At 35.7% G+C, this 20,972-nt stretch overlaps 1 protein-coding gene across 5 annotated transcripts in view; it reads left to right on the top strand.

The window, feature by feature from the left end:
• The window catches only part of ANKRD17 (ankyrin repeat domain 17), a 161,854-nt gene that overhangs the window by 73,858 nt on the left and 67,024 nt on the right, over window positions 1-20,972 (top strand). For all 5 annotated transcript variants that reach the window (XM_059385194.1, XM_059385190.1, XM_059385183.1 and 2 more), the window contains exons 2-8: window positions 1,599-1,752; window positions 9,591-9,747; window positions 12,012-12,159; window positions 12,391-12,538; window positions 14,372-14,605; window positions 17,252-17,346; window positions 19,181-19,418. In XM_059385194.1, the coding sequence (XP_059241177.1) occupies window positions 1,599-1,752; window positions 9,591-9,747; window positions 12,012-12,159; window positions 12,391-12,538; window positions 14,372-14,605; window positions 17,252-17,346; window positions 19,181-19,418 (1,174 nt within the window). The remainder of the gene's footprint in view (window positions 1-1,598; window positions 1,753-9,590; window positions 9,748-12,011; window positions 12,160-12,390; window positions 12,539-14,371; window positions 14,606-17,251; window positions 17,347-19,180; window positions 19,419-20,972) is intronic.

Below are 20,972 nucleotides of genomic sequence, written 5' to 3'. Positions count from 1 at the left end.
TTATTCCTGGTTACTAGATAGGTGACTTTCAAAGATGAAATGACTCAGAGTTTCTCATGTTATAGTAGTTAAAATTTTATTCCTTAAGGTTTTTTTCAGATTTCTTACATTTAGATACTAGGTGGGAGCCTAACTGTGTTCTAGGTTAATAATTACTTTTATATCTATTTTAGTTATAAGTGTTAGAAGTACCTTAGATTTATGAAGTAAATGTCATGTAAAATGGTGACAGTTTATATAATAATTATCAACTTTTTATCAGCAAACTAGAAAGAACATATCTTAGTACTTATTGTAAGTAGCACTATAATAAGGGATATCACAACAAAACTTTTCTCCATGTCTTCAGTGTTTGCTATGTTCTAATTTTTTAAATATTTTTTTAATTGAATCTCATGTTGACTATAGTAGTGGTTCTCAGTGTCCCAGAGACCATTTCAGGATATCTAAGAGGTCAAAACTCCCTCATCACAGTACTGACATGTTATTTGCCTCCTTTACTGTGTTGACATGTGCATTGATAGTATAAAATTAATGGTAGGTAAAACTGCTGGCCCCTCAGTCAAGGCCATGACATCAAATTGTACTAGTGTCATTGTATTCTTCAGTTCTGCATACTCACAGTTAAAAGAAGAAAATGAAGAGCCAGTTTTACCTTAAGGATAATCTTGATAAAGCAATAAATATTAATTTTATGAAATCCACACTTTTGAATATGTGTCCTTTTAATATTACTGTGTGTGACATAAAGCACTTTTGTGGGGTGTGTGTGTGTGTGTCTTTTTTTTTTTTTTTTTTTGAGATGCAAGGTAAAGTAGCCATTCCTTTTTTTTTCCCCTGATGAAATGCCATTGTTAACTAGAAAATATAATTGACAGGCCCAATACACTTAGCAGACTTGGGTATTTGGCAAATGTTCTTATCAGAAATGATGGAAATGAGTGAGTTTGTCATTTTAAGAGTGTTTGACAGTATTTGTCGCTGATGATAAAATTAAGCTTTCAAGTACAGATTAGAATTTTAAATTGTGTTCACAGTACTTAAAAACTTTTCTGGTGAAAATATCACCGGTGGCGATACTAACAAATACGATTTTTTGATATTGTAGTTTGATTTCTCAGTATGGTGACTGTTAATAAATTTAGCCCTTATCTGAAGGTCTGGGGTGGGCAGTATTTTATAAGTGTATAAAGGGATCCTGAGAGCAAAACATTCAAGAGCAGCTGATTTAGGTCCTCTACTAAAGCCAGAGGTTTCACGTTTAATCATTAACCTCATAGCTCCCCCATCTTGCCCTTATCTTACCAAATTAACATAAAAAGAATACATAATTTCAGTAAAAGGGAAAAAAAATGAGACTCTGCTGTATATGAGTAGCACATTCTTAAATTCTTCTACAAATATAATTTTCTCCTTTAAACAGTGCGGGCTTTATGTATTAGATTGAATTTCTTTAGAATTGCATTGGATTTATCATGATATTTACATTAAAATATTTTTTCTTTCTTCTTCCTTTTTCTTCTGTTTATTTCTCTTATCACTTTCCCTTTCTCCTTTCATTCCTCCCTTCCTTCCTTTTTTTGGTATTTGTTTTCTAGGTGGAATCTTTCATTTTGGATCAGGATGATTTGGAAAATCCAATGCTGGAAACGGCTTCCAAGTTGCTCTTGTCAGGTACTGCTGATGGTGCAGACCTCCGGACAGTAGATCCAGAAACACAAGCTAGACTGGAAGCTTTACTAGAAGCTGCAGGTAAGTCTGCAGGCCTTACATATGTAATTAGACTATATAATTTTCAAAGGTACATATAAATCTAATAAAAACTACTATGATTAGGGGTGCCTGGCTGTCGCAGTTGTTAGGGCATGTAACTTTTGATCTCAGGGTCATAAGTTCCAGTCCCATATTGGGTGTAGAGTTTATTAAAGTAACAAAAAGCTACTATTATTATAAATACAAGGTCTAGGACATTTAGGGTAATACTGTTCATGAAGGTTAATGGATTGCTTTTTAGAGAATTTCTACATGGAATATTTCATTAAAGCATATTTTTGTTACCCAAGTAAAATCCACATACTGCTGTCAGCCTTGAAGAGTCATTTCATATAGTCGCTTTTATTTAGTCACCCATTCCATACTTGCGAATTTGCCCACTTGATAACATGTATTCATACCCTAAAATTGGTATTCACAATACTCTTAGTCTTTCATAGAAATGCACATAATAAGGGTACCTGGGTGGCTCAGTCATTAAGTGTCTGCCTTTGGCTCAGGTCCTGATCTCAAGAGTCCTGGGATCAAGCCCCACATTGGGATCCCTGCTCCACTGGTAGCCTACTTCTCCCTCTCTCACTCCCCCTGCTTGTGTTCCCTCTCTTGCTTTGTCTCTCTCTCTCTCTGTCAATAAATAAATAAATTCTTTTTAAAAAAATGCACATAATGAAAAATTTTAGTTTTCCTACACACATGTTCCTTGATGAGATGAAATAAGGTGAAGCTCTTTTTGTTTCAGCTCTCAAACTGTAAACAAGTGTCCTTTTCACAATCTACTTAGACCCATGTTTTTGACATTGTGTGCCTTTTGTTGGCAGTTTCATTGTTTATAATGGTCTCCAAGTATAATGCGAAAGTACTATCTAGTGTTCCTGAATGTGAGAAGGTAGTGATGTGCCTAATGGAGAAAGCACATTGTGTTAGATAAGCTTCTTCAGCATGGGTTATAGTTCTGTTAACCATGAGTTCAGTGTTAATAAATCAACTGTATATTAAATAAGGTCATCTTTAAACAAAAACATACATAAGACAGTGTTTGGTTAATGCAATTGCTTTGTGACCAGAGGCTCATAGGAAACTTGTTCTGTGTTTTCCCTAGGAGCAATGGTTCAGTATTCATTAATTAAGTTTTCCCACTGACCGTGAATCATAAGAATTGACTGTATATAATTTCCCTCTTTTTTGTCATAGTCTTGAAACCTTGAAGCCTTGTAAAGTGGATCATTGTATTATTGTAAAATGGATCATTATTATATTGTCCCCATAAGAACAGTGTTTTGATTAGAGATTACATACATATATATCATTACGCCTAAAGTATAAGGGAATAGTAACTCTTAATCTCTGATCTTTTTAAATATCCATATATTTTCTTAACTTTTCTAAGGTGGAAATAAATACATTGTGAACATTAATTGTTCATTTTTTAGAAACCCAATTTCCTATATAGTGTACATACAATGCATGTAAACTGCTGCCTTATTATAGCACAAGACCAAACTAATACTATTTGGTAATCCTTTCAATAAATATCTTGTAAAACAGCTTTTAAAAATTCAAAGGACTCATGGTTAAATTTGATTTCTATCCTAAGTTTAATTCTAGAATGGATTATTGAAGGGATCTTGACCAAGTACAAATGAAAACATAGTAGGGCATGTGCAAGGTCCAGTCCTCGAGTATAAGAAACTATATGTTTAGGAGAGCAGATATGGGGCACCTGGGTGGCTCAGTCGGTTGGCTGTCGGCTCTGGTCATGATCCTAGGGGTCCTGGGATTGTGCCCCACATTGGGTTCCCCGTTCCGTGGAGAGCCTGCTTTTTCCCTCTTCCCCCCCTTTGTGTCTCCAAGAGGCAGAACCAGGTTGAAAAGTGCTACAGAAAAGTGGACTACAGCTGAGAGGGATTACTTTTGGAGGTAGAGTTTCTTTTCATAGGATGCTAATAGCTGCCTCATTTTCTCATTTCTTTGTTTATTCCCTTTTTTTTTCTGTTTTCTCTACAGTAGCCAACAAGTTAGCCTCTTTCCTCCCTCCCTCCCTTCCTCATCTTCTTTCTTCTCACTTCTCTCCCTTTCTCCCTTATTTCCTTTCTTTAAGAATGAAAAGTGTTAACACATAAGCCCAGAGAGAATACCCATCATCCAGCTTTAACAGCCATCAGTGTATGGACAGCCTTGTTTCCTCTTTACTTAGTACCACCCTGTATGTCCCACGCCCCAAGTTAATTTAAAGCAAACTAAACATTATATAATTTCATATATAAATATTTCCGTATTGGGACACCTGGGTAGCTCAGTTGGCTGAACATCTAACTCTTAATTTCGACTCAGGTCATGATCTCAGGGTCCTGGGATTGAGCCCTGTGTGGGGCTCTACACTCGTTGCGGTCTGCTTGTCCCTCTCCCTCTGCTCCTCCCCACTCTTGTGTGATCTGTCCCTAAAATAAATAAAAGCTTAAATAAATAAATGAACACCTCAGTATATACTCCAAATTAAGAACTATTTTTAGATTTATTTATTTATTTTTAGATTAAGAGAGAGTAAGACCAAGTACATGGTGGGCAGAGGGAGAGAGAAACTTAAGTCCCATAGGGAGCTTGATCTCCCCATCTTGAGATCACGAACTGAGTAGAAACCAAGAGTTGGTTGCTTAACTAGCTGCTCCACCCAGACACCCCAAGAACTTAAAAAAATAAAATAAACATAATACCATTGCATATCTAAAGAAAAATAGTAGTAATTCCTCAATATTGTCAAGTATCCTGTCAGTGTTTATATTTCTCCAGTTATTTCATAATAGTCTTTTTTTAAAGATCTCTTGCTTCCTTATTTATTTATTTTTAGAGAAGGAGAGAGAAAGTGGGGGCAGAGGGTGAAGGAGAGAGAGAATCCTAATCATGCTCTACGCCCAGTGTAGAGCCTGACATAGGGTTTGATTTCACAACCCTGAGCTTAAGACCTGTGGTGAAATTGAGAGTTGGTGGCACGCTATAATGCTCTTTTTCTACTTGGTTTATTTAAATTAGGATCCAAACAAGTTTTGCTTTTTTTTATTAGGCTTTTAATATTTTTAAGGGTTTTTAAATGTATTTTAGAGCGAGTGTGTGTGTGAGTGGGGGCTGTGCCAGAGAGAATATTCTAGAAGACTTCCCGCTGAGCGGGATCCTGCCTTGGGGCTCCATCTTACCACCCATGAGATCATGTCCTGAGCCAAAAACCAAGAGTCTGATGCTTAACCGACTGAGCCACCCAGGCACCCCTAAGTTTTTAATTTTTATTTCAGTAGTTAAAATACTGTGTAATATTAGTTTCTGTGTACAATAAGGTGATTCAACAATTCTGTACATACTCCGTGCTCATCATGGTAAGTGTACTCTTTAATTCCCTTCACCTGTTTCATATTTACATATTTTTGCATGTAAAATTTTATATTTTTCATGTTATTTAGTTTAATTGTCTTTTTATCATAACAGTTTCCTTCCCCCTTCCCCCCATTTTCTGAAGAAATTGATTCATTTGTTCCACTTTATCAGTTTTGCTAGTTGCACCACTGTATGTTGCATTTCCTGTAAATCAGAATTCAGATCCAGATACTGACCAGATTCAGACTTGTTTTGTGTTTAGCAAGAATAGTCATTCATGGTGTCTATATTTCCTTTGTATCACAGAACTACTCTGGTGGTTTCTCTTTTTATGGTGTAGAGATTGATCATGGTTTAAGTACCCTGAGAAAAGGTACTTGGGAAGTAAAAGTTTTTGAGACTGCCTGAAAATACCTCTGATGCTATCCTCATACTTGATACTTTGAAGGTATAGAATTCTAGTTTAAAAATCTTTTTGAGACTTTTGAAATTATTGCTCCATTATCTCCTAATTTCTGGTGTTGCAATTCAGAAAGTTAACACCACACTTATTTATAGTATTCTCTTACCTCTGCAACTTTTCTTTTCTCATCCTTCTCCATAACATTAGAATTTGGGGCATTTTAAAATTTCGCTCACATTTTGAATATTTTTGGTTATCCTTTACATTTCAGATTTTCTTCAAATGTCTGGTGAAACCTGTCCTTTTTTGTAGTTACTAGCAATGTCATAAAAAGCTAAAATAGAAGGTACATGTGCCTTTTTTTGGTTGGGTTTCACCATGAAGTATTTATTATAGGTTATATGTTATAAGTTATGTACATTACATAATTACTTTCCTACTGCAGTTTAACAGTTTAGTATAAACATAGTGGCATGACACAATACACTTAGTTTTTGTAAATAAGACATCTAGACACATAGTATGGCTAGATTCTCTTGCCTGGGGTCTCATGGGCTGCAATCAAAGTAACCCCTGAGTTGATTTCTCATCTGTGGGTTACAGGAGAAAATATGCTTTCAGGTTTATTGTTGGTAGCAGAATTCAGTTCCTTGTAGTTACAGGACTGAGATCCTGATTTCCTGTGCTGTGTCAGCGGGGACTGCTCTTACCTTCTCGAGGTTGCCCGCATTCCGTGGCATGTGGCTCCCTCCATCTTCATGCCAGCACAGTAGAATCCTTCAAATGCTTTGAATCTCTTTTCTCCAGTTAGCCACAGAAATCTTTTGGTTTTTTCTAGGCTCATGTGGTAAGGTCAGGCACATCCACATAATATTCCTGACTTCACGTCAACTGTACCATATAGCATAACCTGATTATGGGGATAAAAGCTATCAAATTCCCAGTCCCATGGATTACATAGAGTGAGTACAGAAGAGCTGGGTAAAATTGGTAACATTTTAGAATTCCTATTACACAGTGATTGGATAGAGACCCTTCCCTTTCTTTGAGAACTCTCCAGATCCAGATGTCAGTATCTTTAATTTTTTTTTTCCTGGGGCTTTTCAATTTACCAGTTTTTATCTGGTGAATGATAAACCTGGCTACCTGTATTTTGGGAGCTTAGAGTGGGAGTGGTTGAGGATCTTACTGTTTTTCATGCATATATTCACTTAATCCTTATTTCCCTTTAGTATATCCTCTCTTTCTCCTCTCTGTCTAATAACTGCTAATCCTGGGCCTTTCTGGTTTGGTTTCTATAGAGAATAATCATCTGTCTGTGCAGTTTGGGAATGGAGTCTTCAAGTGTCTGACTACTTCTCTCAGGCTTCAGCTAGTCTCTCTGTTTTCTGATCCAAGCCTCACCCCTGTTTCTGGTACCTACCATTTCTGAGCCCTCTTGGGCTGGTCACCTTGTTTCTCTTTGTTATCTCTGTTTCTGTTTGTTCTGTTAAGTCAGTTACATCTTCTCTAAACTTTGTCTTCATAAATAAGAATTAAGTTGAGTAAGTTCTAAGAGGAAAAAAAGGGAAAGGTAATTATCTTAAAATCTGAAATCTAGGTAATTTTTTAATGCACTCTCTTCTATCATTTATATAGCCTCTAATGTTTCACTAGGACATTTTTGGTCATAAAGTACATGGTTCTGTTCAATTGATTAAATGTTAGACTTGGGAAAGAATAATCTGATCATCACGTATCTTTTCTGTTTTTGGTCTTCATTAAAACCTAATAACTGGATAAGACTAGTTAAAAAGGATCATCATAATCCAGAGTAACTAGAATAAATTAATTTTATATCACTGTTTATTCATTTTTAGGATTACCATAAGTGTCTTAGGTTACTAATTATCTTTACTAAAATAGTTACCATTACTTATGGAGATATGAGAAGATTATAAAAATTTAATATGGAATATTTTGTTTTTGATGTTCTTTCTTTTTAAGGCAGTGATTACTTTTTACTAATCCAGATACATTTTCTTACCTAGTTCTGTTGCTGTCATTGACAAATAGTTGTTGAATGCTGATCTGGATTGGCTAAACAATTGGAGCTCATTCTTTCATGTGAAAATGCATCTGAGACCTTGGTTTGCATAATGTTAGGATACTTAACTAACCACAGATATCTTATTGAATAAATACTGCTATAGCAGATTCAGACTGTGGTTGGTTTTTAATATTAGTGACACAAATTAAAATCATTTTCATCAGACTGAGACTGTCTTTATTCTTTGCACATCCTTATTGTAACAGATACCAACTGACTGCTCTGAACATTTGTTGTATATAAAATCATAAAGGCTTTCTACCAGATGTATTTTTGGTTCCATAAGATACAGTATTTGATATCTTGGATTTTCCCAGAAAAAGAACCAAACAGCTATAAACTTGTAAAGTTTAAACACAAACTTATATTATGTTATTAAACCCTTCCACTGTAAAAAGGAATTTGTACAGATACATTTATTTTTACCATTTGGGTGTTTTTTTCTTTTTTTTTCTTTTTTTTTTTGGATTGATGTCTTAGTTAAGTAGTTTGTTTTAAAACCTGTGATAATAACCTCTTAATCTATAATGTGCATCTGAATTGCTTGGGGATCTTTTTTAAAAATTCAGGTTTTGGATCAGAAAATCTTAGGGCCCGAGATTCTGCAGTTCTTTTTATTTTTTAAGATTTTGTTTATCTATCTATCTATTTATTTCTTTATTTATTTGAGAGAGAATGCATGTGTGCACAGGAGCAGAAGGAGGAGCAAGGTGTGTAGGAGCGAAGAATCTCAGGCAGACTCTGCTTCAAGAGTGGATCCCACATGGCACGCTGACGTGGGGCCTCAACATGGGTTTGAGGACTTGACCTAATGACCCTGAGATCATGACCCTGCGATCATGACCTGAGCCAAAACCAAGAGTCGGATGCTTAACCAACTGAGCACCCCCAAGATTCTGCAGTTCTAACAAGCTCCTAAATGATAGCGGTGTTTTTTGTCCATGTACCACCTACTGAGTAACAGGGATGTATAATATGCATTATTTTATCTTCAAGTTGCTGCAGAGGTTTTAATCCTGGCTATGCATTAGACTCTTCTTAGTGCTTTAAAAATATTTAGATGCCTAGGCCCCACCTCCTACTTACTGAATTACATCCTTAGATGTAAAAGAGCTTAGCATCTATATTTTTGAAAAGCTCCACTGATGGGCAGCACCACTGAGTTAGAATAATTAAAGTTAGAGATAAGTTTGCTTTGTAGTGATATCCAGAAAAGCAATAAGATACATTTCATGCAGATAGTTATTAACCGGTTCTACTTACGAATTTTTATTCTTTAGCTGTTCTGGATGTTTTTTAGATGTTATTGAGAACATGTAATAAATTGTAGACGTAATTTGAAATGAATAGGTACTCATTATTATCTTTTATATGGCCTGTAATGTCTTATTTGACCATATTTGATCACAAGTGGAGTAGGCCACCTAAACAGTCTTAAACAAAAGTGGGCATCTACCAAAAATAATGGGGATAATTCTGGCTTCTGGCGCTACTGGTCTCAATGAGTCAAAAATAACTTTTATCAGAACTACTTTCTGTTTCTCTACTCTGCCCTCCTTTATATTGACTTATTTTGACTAGTCTGTTTGTCTGTATGATCATGAAACTGGCCATAAGCTCATGACTCACATCTTAGCAATTCAGTTACCTTTGAACATAGAGGTTCTTCCAAACCTATGACAAAACTCTGGGTGGGGACTCCTAGTTGTCCCAGCGTAGGCCAGAGACACATTTCTGGTACCAGAGAGTTAGGGGGTCAGGCACTTCTAGACCACATGGGAGGAACAAGTTTATTACAGAATTGGAGAACAGCGATTTTCCAGAAGATTCCAAATGAACAGTATATACATGAAGTGTGACATTTAAAGATTGTTCATTAAGATAAATAGAATTAAGTAACTTGACTTTTGCTTTGTTTCTTCTTTTGGGTGTATCCATATTGGTGTGAAAATCATATAATAGGAATAGGAAAATTATCTACGGCTGATGGTAAAGCCTTTGCAGACCCTGAAGTGCTTCGGAGGTTGACATCATCTGTTAGTTGTGCGTTGGATGAAGCTGCTGCTGCACTTACCCGTATGAGAGCTGAAAGCACAGCGAATGCAGGGCAGTCGGACAAGTAAGTACATTTTCTCTGTGATCAGTACAAAAACGTTTTCTTAATAGCTAATGTTCGCTGAGCCTTTATTTTGTGCTTGGCATGGAGGTAACTCCTTTATACGTAATATCTTGTTTTTACTCACAAAAAGCCTTAAGGCAGTGAATTTTGTTTTACTTAACTTTTATTCTGAAAACCGGAAGAGAAGTGAATAATTTAATTGAGATCAAATAGCTGCCAAGTGGCAGACCTGGGACATCAGTGACTTCAAGTTAAGACCTTTTGACTCTTTAGATTTTGTTTTATTTTAATGTTTTGGTGACAAAGAAGTAGATGCTTTCTTATTAGGTATGCCATTTTCTAGTTCATGTGTATAGTTACCATTTTAAAGAGCAAGGTTTATTTTTTGTTGCTTGTTCTGTGAACGTTCAAAAATGTCATAGATTTAGTTCCCATAATTTGAATGTGAGTCCCACATACTTAATGTTTGTATGCCCTACAATTCCTTTTACATAGTACTTTATAGTTAGTAAGGATTCAGTTTATATTTTGTGACTTTGCTTTTTTAAGTTTTTCTGATAATCTTATACCATTTCATATTTAAAAAAAAAACAGTTATGGATAGTACTGAAAAATGGGTATAGGTTCCAAGAAAGCAAATCGAAAATAATTATTAATATAAATTACCTTTTTTGCTTCCTCAGAGACTTGTTTTCCTCTAACTAAAATGAAGCCATGTTATTTATTTTAGCAGTTGCCTTTAAACAGTTGAGAAAATGGGAGTATTTTATATATGGGTTTAGAGAATTTAAAAAATAGAATTTAAGGATTATCTTTTATATAATAGTGTTTTTGTGTGACATCTTTAAAGAGCATGAAAGAGCGGTTGTATAGTGTTAACAAGAATATGAATTTACTGTTTCTCTTGGCTCTGAGTTCATCTTCATCTGTCTAGATTTTTGTGTTTTTATTAATTTATTATTCTTCTCATGGATTGACCCTCCTTCAGTTAACTTCAACTTCTGTTTCTTGATTAATGATCAGTTTTACTACCCTGTAGTATTAGTGATACTCTTAAATGTGGTGCCTCCTGAGACTGGCAAGAAAGAGGTTAAAAATGCCTTCAGGAGTATATTAAAGCTAGTTCAAACAGGAAATAGAATAGAAAAAGAAGAAGTTACAGATTCTTTGGCATTGAATATACTAGAAGAATAGTAGAGCATGTTTGTGACAGTCATTTATTCAGCAAAACTTGAGAGAGATAGTGGAGTGCAGTGATTTTTTTTTTTTCCTTTTAAGATTTTACTTATTTATTTGACAGACAGAGATCACAAGTAGGCAGAGAGGCAGGCAGAGAGAGAGAGAGAGAGAGAGGGAAGCAGGCTTCCTGCGGAGCAGAGAGCCCGATGCGGGGCTCGATCCCAGGACCCTGAGATCATGACCCGAGCCGAAGGCAGCAGCCCAAAACACTGAGCCACCCAGGTGCCCCCCACCCTTTTTTTTTCTTCTTCTTTTTCTTCTTCTTCTCTATGTTAGATTTTATATTAGTTAAGTGTGGTGCCACATGCGGATCTAATGTACACTGTGCTCTTGAGTTCAGAATTCCAACTGTTGTTACAGTAGTTCTGGTAAGCTTGTTTTAAAGCTAGCACACACATAAGGAAATAGAATGCAAATCTAAATGGGATAGTAGTAGAGGAGTGTATGTATGTGCCTCAGGAAGAGAAAAAGAGTAAGAGCCCACTTGAAAGAGAGAAAAGGTATGTTCTTATAATGGCGTGTCTTGTGGGAAAGATTTGTCTTAAATTTGTTTAAAGGTAATGGAGAACACTGGGTCTGGGGACTGTCAGTGTCCTAAAAAATGGGAAATTATAAGACAAGCATACTAAGTGCTATTCAAGACTGACTTTGGTAAGGAGATAATACAATTAAACAGTATGAGTAATGGCTAAACGTGATGTTCTTGAATCAGGTGGTAGTAATAATAGAGATACGGAAAAGATGCCTTTAGTACCAAAATGCCTTTAGTACCCATGGATGGGTACTATGGATGCCTTTAGTACCAGAAGTGACAGGACCTTCAAGAGGATGATGTAAGAATTGACTTATATTTGAATGAGAATATTAATAGTACTGGGTTTACTGTTTTTCTTAGGATGGATTTTATCCAGTTGAGACTCTTTAGAAGTGTCCAGAGTTGGAATTTTTAACCTCAAAAGCCAGTATGCTGTGTAATTTTTCATATTTTTATATTATCCTGATACTATAATGTTCTTCCCCAATAGCCGCAGTTTGGCAGAAGCCTGTTCAGAAGGAGATGTAAATGCTGTGCGAAAGTTACTCATTGAAGGGCGAAGTGTAAATGAGCACACCGAGGAAGGGGAGAGCCTCCTTTGTTTAGCTTGTTCTGCTGGATACTATGAGCTTGCACAGGTTCGTATGATAATAATCACACGGGTTGTTTTTGTTTTTTAATCTGGCCTACTTATTAGGAATATAATAAAACTCAACCATTAGGTTCATTTCAACAATAGTTTTGTTAGATACACTTTGTGGTTGTTGGCTCTTTTACTGTAAATGACTAGGTGGGTGTTAGTGGAAGTATGTCCCATATGTTATGAATATATCATTTTCTAATATCATTTAACCTTTTTCTTTCATAAGGTTTTGTTGGCAATGCATGCAAATGTGGAAGATAGGGGAATCAAAGGTGACATTACACCTTTAATGGCCGCTGCTAATGGAGGACATGTCAAAATTGTGAAGTTGCTGCTAGCTCATAAAGCCGATGTCAATGCACAGTCTTCAACAGGTTATGCATATTTCTTTTTCAGTTTCATTAAATAAGAAGACCCTTTGGTAATAATTATTGCACATGACAGTCATCGCTTATAAAGCTCTGGCAATTCTCTGACTACAAAGTGCTGCATATTTGCATAAGGCTATGCATTAGGTTTAATGTATAGAATATATTTTGAATAAAATTTTTCCTCTTTGGTGTGTGAGGATGATCACTTGGTCTTTTAAAGTTCTTTTAGATTAAATTAAATGCTTGCTCAGTTAGAAGGACTGCCCTCTTAGAAATGGGCTACAGTGCTCCAACCCAGATTTGCTATTTCTCAGGGGAGAATGGAAGGGAAGATAGGTAGAACAAGAGGGCTGTGGAATGAAAGGCAGGTCTGTCATTGTCTACTGATACTAAATTGTGGCCTATAGAACAACAAAGTATTATGAAAACTTTGTGTCCCACAAGGGGGACATGACTTTAGTTTAAACTTTTATTTTTTTTAACTTTTATATATTTTTTCAAACTTGGGCATAGGTGGGTTTATATGAAAGTTCTAAAATTTTATGAAAATATATTTTGTGCATCTTCATCATGTAAGATTTTAAAATTTGTTAAATATTTTATTTTTAAAGATTTTATTTATTTATTTGAGAGAGAGTGAGAAGGAGCAGTGGGAGGGGCAGTGGGAGAAGGGCAGAGGGAAAGGGAGAAATAGACTCCGTGCTGAGCAGAGCCCAATGTGAGGCTGGATCCCAGGACACCCCAGGATCACCTGAGCTGAAGGCAGATGCTTAACCAACTGAGCCACCCAGATGCCCCAAATTTGTTAAATATTTTTAATAATTTCTAGGAGCTTACAGTTTCTGGTTTGAAGGAGTTTTAGAAACCCTTATTTTACCCAGAATATTAATTTTTTCCCTCTGTAATGTGAAAGATTTTTATCATCCAGAGGAACATTTTTCAAATTACTTAAGCTTTGATAGTTAGCTGGTGTTTGAAGTTGCAGTGAAAACAATTATGTATGATTAAAGGGGCAGTATGAGATATATCTACGTATGATGAATAATCACAAAAAATAAAGCATGTGAAACTTTTCTCTAAAGTTAGAATGAACATAACTTTTTTCCTCCTATGAAAAGTTTAAATTTTAGAATTGCTCAGTTCTTTTATAACTGTACAGTTATGGCAAGTGAATTTCTTTTCAACATATATTTGACACTAATATTAAATGGAAAAGAGCTGGGAGTTGATTTCAGTAAGATAAAAGGCAATGGGAAAGGAATTATATGTATTATCTAAATGTATTAAGATTATAGTCTCCCCATCTGCCTGTGGCTCAGGTCATGATCCCAGCATCCTGGGATCTAGAGTCTGACATCTCAATGGGCTCCCAGCTCAGTGCGGAACCTGCTTCTCCCTCTCCCTCTGCCTGCTACTCTCCCTGCTTGTGCTTCTCTCTCTTTGACAAATAAATAGAATCTTAAGAAAAAAAAATTACCATCTCCCATTTTAGTTTTCTTCTTGATGATAAATTAGGCTCTTTTTATTTTAGTATTTTATGTTAATATCTTTTTGCGTTTCCTTGAATGGGAAGAAATCAGAGAGGGAGACAAACCGTGAGGGACTCTAGACTCCATGAGCCAAACTGAGGTTTACAGAAGGGAGGGGTGGAGGTATGGGGTAACCAGGTGGTGGGTATCAAGGAGGGTGTGTGTGGAATAATGAGCACTGGGTGTTATACACAACTAGTGAATTGTTGAACACAACATCAAGAACTAATGATGTATTATATGCTGGCTAATTGAACATGATAATTAAAAATATAAAATATTTTTTTGTTTTTCTCTATTAAAATAGGCAATACAGCACTTACATATGCTTGTGCTGGAGGCTATGTAGATGTTGTAAAGGTGCTCTTGGAATCCGGTGCTAGTATTGAGGACCATAATGAAAATGGTCATACTCCGCTTATGGAAGCTGGAAGTGCTGGACATGTGGAAGTAGCCAGATTGCTGCTAGAAAATGGGGCTGGCATTAATACGCATTCCAATGAATTTAAAGAGAGTGCACTTACATTAGCTTGTTACAAAGGTACGGCATAAAACATTTTTTTAAAATGAAGTTTTTAAATACATGATATGACTGTTACTTTACGTAATACAGTTTTTAAATTAAAAAGTTAATTAAGAGGTGGTAATAGAATATTATATGTAATTAACTTAAAAGTTTAAAGTGTTTCAGAGTTTAATATGTAAAGTTTGAAATATAGACTTACTATTATAAATATATTGTCAGTGAAAAATGATTGTTAAATGGTTCAGTTGTTTTATCAGAAATGGTTAATTTTAATTATGCACTGTAATTTTTCATGGGTTTTGTGTCAGAATATTTTGTGTGGTTCACACGAAAGAATCCTCTTGATTCCAGAAGTATTTAACCTGTAAGGTTAAAAGTAAATATAGTAAAAGTAGCTTCTATTAACAAGAAGGTGCTTAAGCTATTTCGCATGACACTAAGAAGGAGAAAAACTGAAGAGATAGGTGGAGATTTGAGAAATGAAAAGTGGTGTGAGGAGAGTTTGGATTCTAAAGAACAATGTTGGAATATCATCAACACATTTAATAAAGTGAGAAGGAAGAGCTGGTTGAAATTGATAAAAACACCTACCTGTACGTACCTAACTGTACAAAAGGGGTATATGATATTTTAAATGATGTTAGTCAACCTGAAAATATTGGTAATACCGAAAAATGCCATCCTTTGCGAGGGCAAGACAATTGTCTGGACAGTTGCTCATTCTTCAGCTAGTAAATGCTCTAGATTCTAGGTTCTAAAAAGATAACCTCAGAGCTACCACATGCTTCTCAGACTACCTTTTTGACAGATAAATGGCTATAAACCAAGGAACTTTTTTAAAAGGTAAATTTTATGTCTGCATAGCCATTCAGTTCAGTGTTTTCATACCATCTGCTGCTGTCATATATATAATATAATAAAATAAATTTATATAATAAAATATAATAATAAAATAAGTGGTAAATTTTTGACCTTGAGGCATCAAGTAAAAACTCTTACAAGTTAAGGTACAGAATTTAAGCCGGCACTCACTCTCAATGGCTGAATCACTTCCCCCACCAAGTTTGTGAGGGAATACCTTCTTAAATTATACAACTAAGGCTTTGATCGCCACACCCTAGTTGTGGCTCTGGTGGTGTTTTGTTCCGTTCTATCTCATAGTGACCAAGGTTGTATGAGGTCCCCTGATAATTTCCTTTAAAAACATGGTTAGAATAACATAAATGACTACAATTTAAGTTAAATGTGAAAATATGCTCTATCTAAACTGCTTTCGGTTGTCTGGTGTTAACAGAGTCTCAGATTAAGGATGGTTAGGAAACACAGCTGAGGTCCCTTACTTCCCCAGTACTGTTTGGTAATTAGCAGAGGCTTATCTTCATTGGGAGGAGCGGAATTAAAGCCTTGGGACAGCCTCTCCAGGCAAGCTAATTGATTGGGTGGCTCTCTCCCCTTTTCACAAGTACTTTTGAACCTGGAACTGGCTGTATTTTACTATTGGGTCCCAGCTGGCCAGAAGAGCTTTGAGATGGGGCTACATATAACTACTCTTCCCTCTCTCCTTTGCTTGTAGCCCCACCCTGCTTTCCAAGGGGCGTCTGAGGTTGGGGCTTGCAGGCTTTAATTAGAAGCTGGATATAGAACTGAGCTGGTGGAGAACATCTCTGCTACTTACAAGGATCCATGGACCCTCTCCCTTTCCTCTATTTCGGGTGAGGTCTTCTAGGATATAGATTGACAAGGAGGAGATGGGGAAGGGCTAGAACTCAGGCTGAGACTGAACTTGATGTGGCTCTTTGGGAAGGGAAAAAGACTGAGAGGAAAGGGAGGTAGGTAGTTAGCAAAAACAAGATTCAGCAGATGTTACAGTTACTTACTGAAGTTTTCGTTGTTTATGAGTTTACCGTCCACTGCTTCCCCTTAGTCCTAATTGATTGAGAATTGATTGCAATTCCTTCCAAATAAAGTTGGAAAAAATTAGTCATTTTTCTACTGTTTCTTACATAGTGTCTGAAATCCTAAACAAACATCTTGTCTTTTTAACTACTAATAAGGTGTCTTTATTTGAACTGAAGCTTATGGTTTATTTGAAACTGCATAAATATAAATATATGAGTATTGTATATATGTATGTGCATGGATGTTTATATCTAAATAGGTGAATAAGTATAAACTAAATGAGGTGGTTTCAGATATATATACATATATATATATATATATATAATCCCAATTTATAAACAGATTATTCTTAAAAACTTTATGAGTTAGTAATTGAAACTTAAAATGCATTTCCTCTTAGAAATAACTTCAGTCGTTATTATCCCAGGCTACTAATTCATGAAAGTTAATTTGTTCTGTAGCATAAATAAATGTAACATGCCCTAGCTCTTAAAAGGTGGTAGAGGGCATATTCTGGATTTTGGATTTTAATGGCCTCTTTACTCACTCGCAGCAAGGATTGTAGTATAAGGAGTAGAATTACAACTATCACTTTATAATTTATGTGTTACAGTTGAGGGTGGTTTGCAGCTGACTTTAGTATTATGCTTATAAATGTATTACTATAAGTTAAATATAAATTCTCAAAGTATTATAAATTTTTTCTTACATTTTTTGGAATAATAAAATATTTTAAAGTAATCTTACACATTTTTGGTTTAGGACATCTAGAGATGGTGCGATTTCTTTTGGAAGCAGGCGCAGATCAAGAGCATAAAACAGATGAAATGCACACTGCTCTAATGGAGGCTTGCATGGTAAGACTGGTGAAATACATACATGAAATATATCTATATATAGTTCATAGAGACAACGCTAGTGTATGACGAGCATCTTTTCCTTGAGTTCGAAGATTTGTTTATCATAGATTTATTATTATAGAGCAGAGCCTCAGCTATATAGCATTCAGAGCCAGTTGTATAGTGTTAACTTCTTTCTATTAAAGGTCCTTTCTGGAGCTTTACAGCACTACTTTTATTTTCTCATTCTCACATAACTATGCTGGTATTACACAGTTGGCACAAAGAGCAACTTTTTAATTTTTAGTTTTTAATTTAAATTTTTAATTGCATTAAAAATTAATTAGGGATAATGCTAAGCAGAGCATGTTCATCAAACTGATCATTTAAATTTGAATGAAAAATGAAAATTTGGAAATTAGACTATTATTTGTGTAACATAATTCCCCCTCTGTGTATGGTCTTTTCTGAGCCCTTAATTTCCTTTTTAAGAACTTTGTTTTTAGGGTTTATACTTAGGAACAGGTAATAATAGTATTCTTACTTAAACTTCTGTATCTTAGTCTGTGATTTGTGGCACAGAAATGAATCAGAATGACATTATAGGCTGATTTTGAGAAAAATATGCCAAAGATAGAAAAAGGCCCCAGATGAATTTAAGTTTCTTCTCTCAATGAAAGGATGTTCAATTTTAATTACTAATTTTTAAAAATACCAGATAGTTAATTAAGAATTGAATTAGCCATGCCAGTTTTTGCCTTAATAAATGATCCTTTGCAGAAACAGGAGTTTTGAGGGTCTTAAGTTCTCATCTGTTAAAAGTAGGGTAATATCCTTCTCTTAGGTTGTTGTGAGCATTAAATAATGTCATGTATTTAAGACACATCAATAACATCCCCATGCTAAGGAACTTAAAACATCCTTGTGACAACCACTAGAGAACTGTGTTATAAGTAGATGAAAGATACTGGTAGTGGCCAGACATTTTGAAGCTTGCCAAGAGATTGGGATTTTAAAGGAAATACAGGAGTTAATGATGGAGGGAGAAAATTCTGAGCCCAAGGAACACAAAGTAACCATTGTAATAGGGCATTAAAGTTGTGCAGTGTGGCAAGTACAGAGGTAAAAATGGGTGTGACATGTTCAGAAGAAGATGAAATGTCTGTAAGGTAATACAGACAAGGAAAAATCACATTAAAGGCGAAAAAGGAGAGCCTTGGGGTTGCCTATGGTTAGGAAAGTTGTGGGAAAGGGAGACTAGCAAAGGAGACAGAAGATAGTAAGAGAGTATTCTTTTTTCCTTTAATTTTCACTGGCGTTTAAATGTTGAACAACAAAAGGGAAGTACTGTGTACAAATTTTGTTTCATTTCCCCTAACACATTATCTAAATTCTCTGCCGTCTCCAAAAAGTATTGGATTTTTCTTTTTCTATCTAATCAAAAGTTTGCTTCTCCTTAAGGTTTCTACAGAAATACTGTTTTCCCTTTCTAAGCTTTATCCATGTAGCATTTAAGTATATATTGTGCAGTGCTGGTGTTGTTTCATAATAGTCTTTTGTTACATGTACTTAATGTTTTTTTTCTCCCAAAGGTTAATAAGCCTCTTGATTGAAGGGAGGTATTAGTGTTCTACAAGTTTCATAGCCTCAATCTCTGTTTCATGGTCTATGCCACAGACATATAGATAGATGGTCTCATTTAATACTTGCTTTCTCAACAGTTAAATGTAGATTAATTCTTATTTGAATGGAGATTGGTAAACCTTCGTTGTATAGTAATTGAGAAGTGTTCACATTTTTAATGTTTCTTTTAATGGTGCTGATTTAATTTTTTTAATTGCATTGTAATTAGGATGGCCATGTTGAAGTAGCTAGGTTACTTCTTGACAGTGGTGCCCAAGTGAACATGCCTGCTGATTCATTTGAGTCACCATTGACTTTGGCTGCATGTGGTGGTCATGTGGAACTTGCGGCTTTACTCATTGAAAGAGGAGCTAGCCTGGAAGAGGTCAATGATGAAGGTTATACACCACTGATGGAAGCAGCTCGTGAAGGACATGAAGAAATGGTGGCATTACTTCTAGGCCAAGGTAACCATACCAGTGAAAACACTAAAGCACAAATATTTAAAATGTAAGGTTGCAATATTATAAAATTGGGTTTATGTGTTTCATCTTTCTAGTAGATTTGTAATGAGATGTTGTCACAAAAATGAATGAAAAGGTATTTGCTTTGAAAATAGCTTCTGAGCTGTGCAAAACAAAACCAGATAGACTTCTTTAATATTAAGCTTTCAGATATCGCACGCTTTGTGAGTAGAGACAGAATTGGGGATGAGTTAGGGTGGTAGATTATGTAGGGGCATATAAGAGATTTAGCATTTCTCAGAGTAATGTATTGAGAGAATTCCTCTTGGGGATAAAAACTTATTAATAAATACTTAAGGTATTTATTTAATACTTAAGGTATTTATTTTCATGAAACAAAATGGGGTAGTCCTCCCATAAGGATGGATGTGGTGAGACGTGATGAGAATGCAAGAATGCATTTGTAAGAAGCTGCCAAGGAGTCAACACACAGTGGACTTTATGCTTGGGAAAAGTGACACATTTATTTTGCATTATTAAGGAACCTTTAGTTTAACAGACAAAAGGCTGATAGCCAAGAGGTATAAAGAACTTCTCAAACTCAACACCCCCCAAAACAATAATCAACTCAGAAGATGGGCAGAAGACATGAACAGACATTTCTCCAATGAAGACATACAAATGGCTAACAGACGCATGAAAAAAATGTCATCACCATTAGCCATGAGGGGAATGCAAATCAAAACCACATTGAGATAGCACCTTACACTAGTTAGAATGGGAAAATTTGACAAGGCAAGAAACAACAAGTGTTGGAGAAAGGGGAACCTCTTATACTATTGGTGGGAATGCAAGTTGCTACAGCAACTTTGGAGAACAGTGTGGTGTGGAGGTTCCTCAAAAAATTAAAAATGGAGCTACTCTCTGATCCAGCAAATGCACTACTGAGTATTTACCCAAAGATACAGATGTAGTGAAAAGAAGCAGCATATGTACCCCAATGTTCATAGCAGTAATGTCCACAGTAGCCAAACTGTGGAAAGAGCTGAGATGCCCTTCAACAGATGAATAGATAAAGAGGATGTGGTCCATACACACAAAGGAATATTACTCAGATCAGAAAGGTTTAATATCCAGCTTCTGCCTCCACATGGATGGGACTGGAGGAGATTATGCTAAGTAAAATAAGTCAAGCAGAGAAAGTAAATTTTCGTATGGTTTTATTTATTTGTGGAACGGAAGGAATAGCATAGAGGACATTAAAAGGAAGGGAAAAATGAAGGGGGTGGGGGAATCGGAGTGGGAGATGAACCATGAAAGACTATGGACTCTGGGAAACAAATAGGGTTTTAGAAGGGAGGAGGGTAGGGGAGGGGTGAGCCTGGTGATGGGTATTAAGGAAGGCATGGATTGCATGGGGCACTGGGTGTTACACGCAAACAATGAGTCATGGAACACTACATCAAAAACTGGTGTACTGTATGGTGACTAACATAACATATTAAAAAAAAATTTTTTTTTTTAAAGTAAGATACCTTCAGAAGTAATCTCCTACCT

Source organism: Mustela nigripes, chromosome 1 (genome assembly GCF_022355385.1).
Source record: "Mustela nigripes isolate SB6536 chromosome 1, MUSNIG.SB6536, whole genome shotgun sequence".
Lineage (NCBI taxonomy): Eukaryota > Metazoa > Chordata > Mammalia > Carnivora > Mustelidae > Mustela > Mustela nigripes.
Note: the sequence above shows the minus strand (reverse complement) of the source record. Positions and strands in the feature narration are given on the sequence as shown.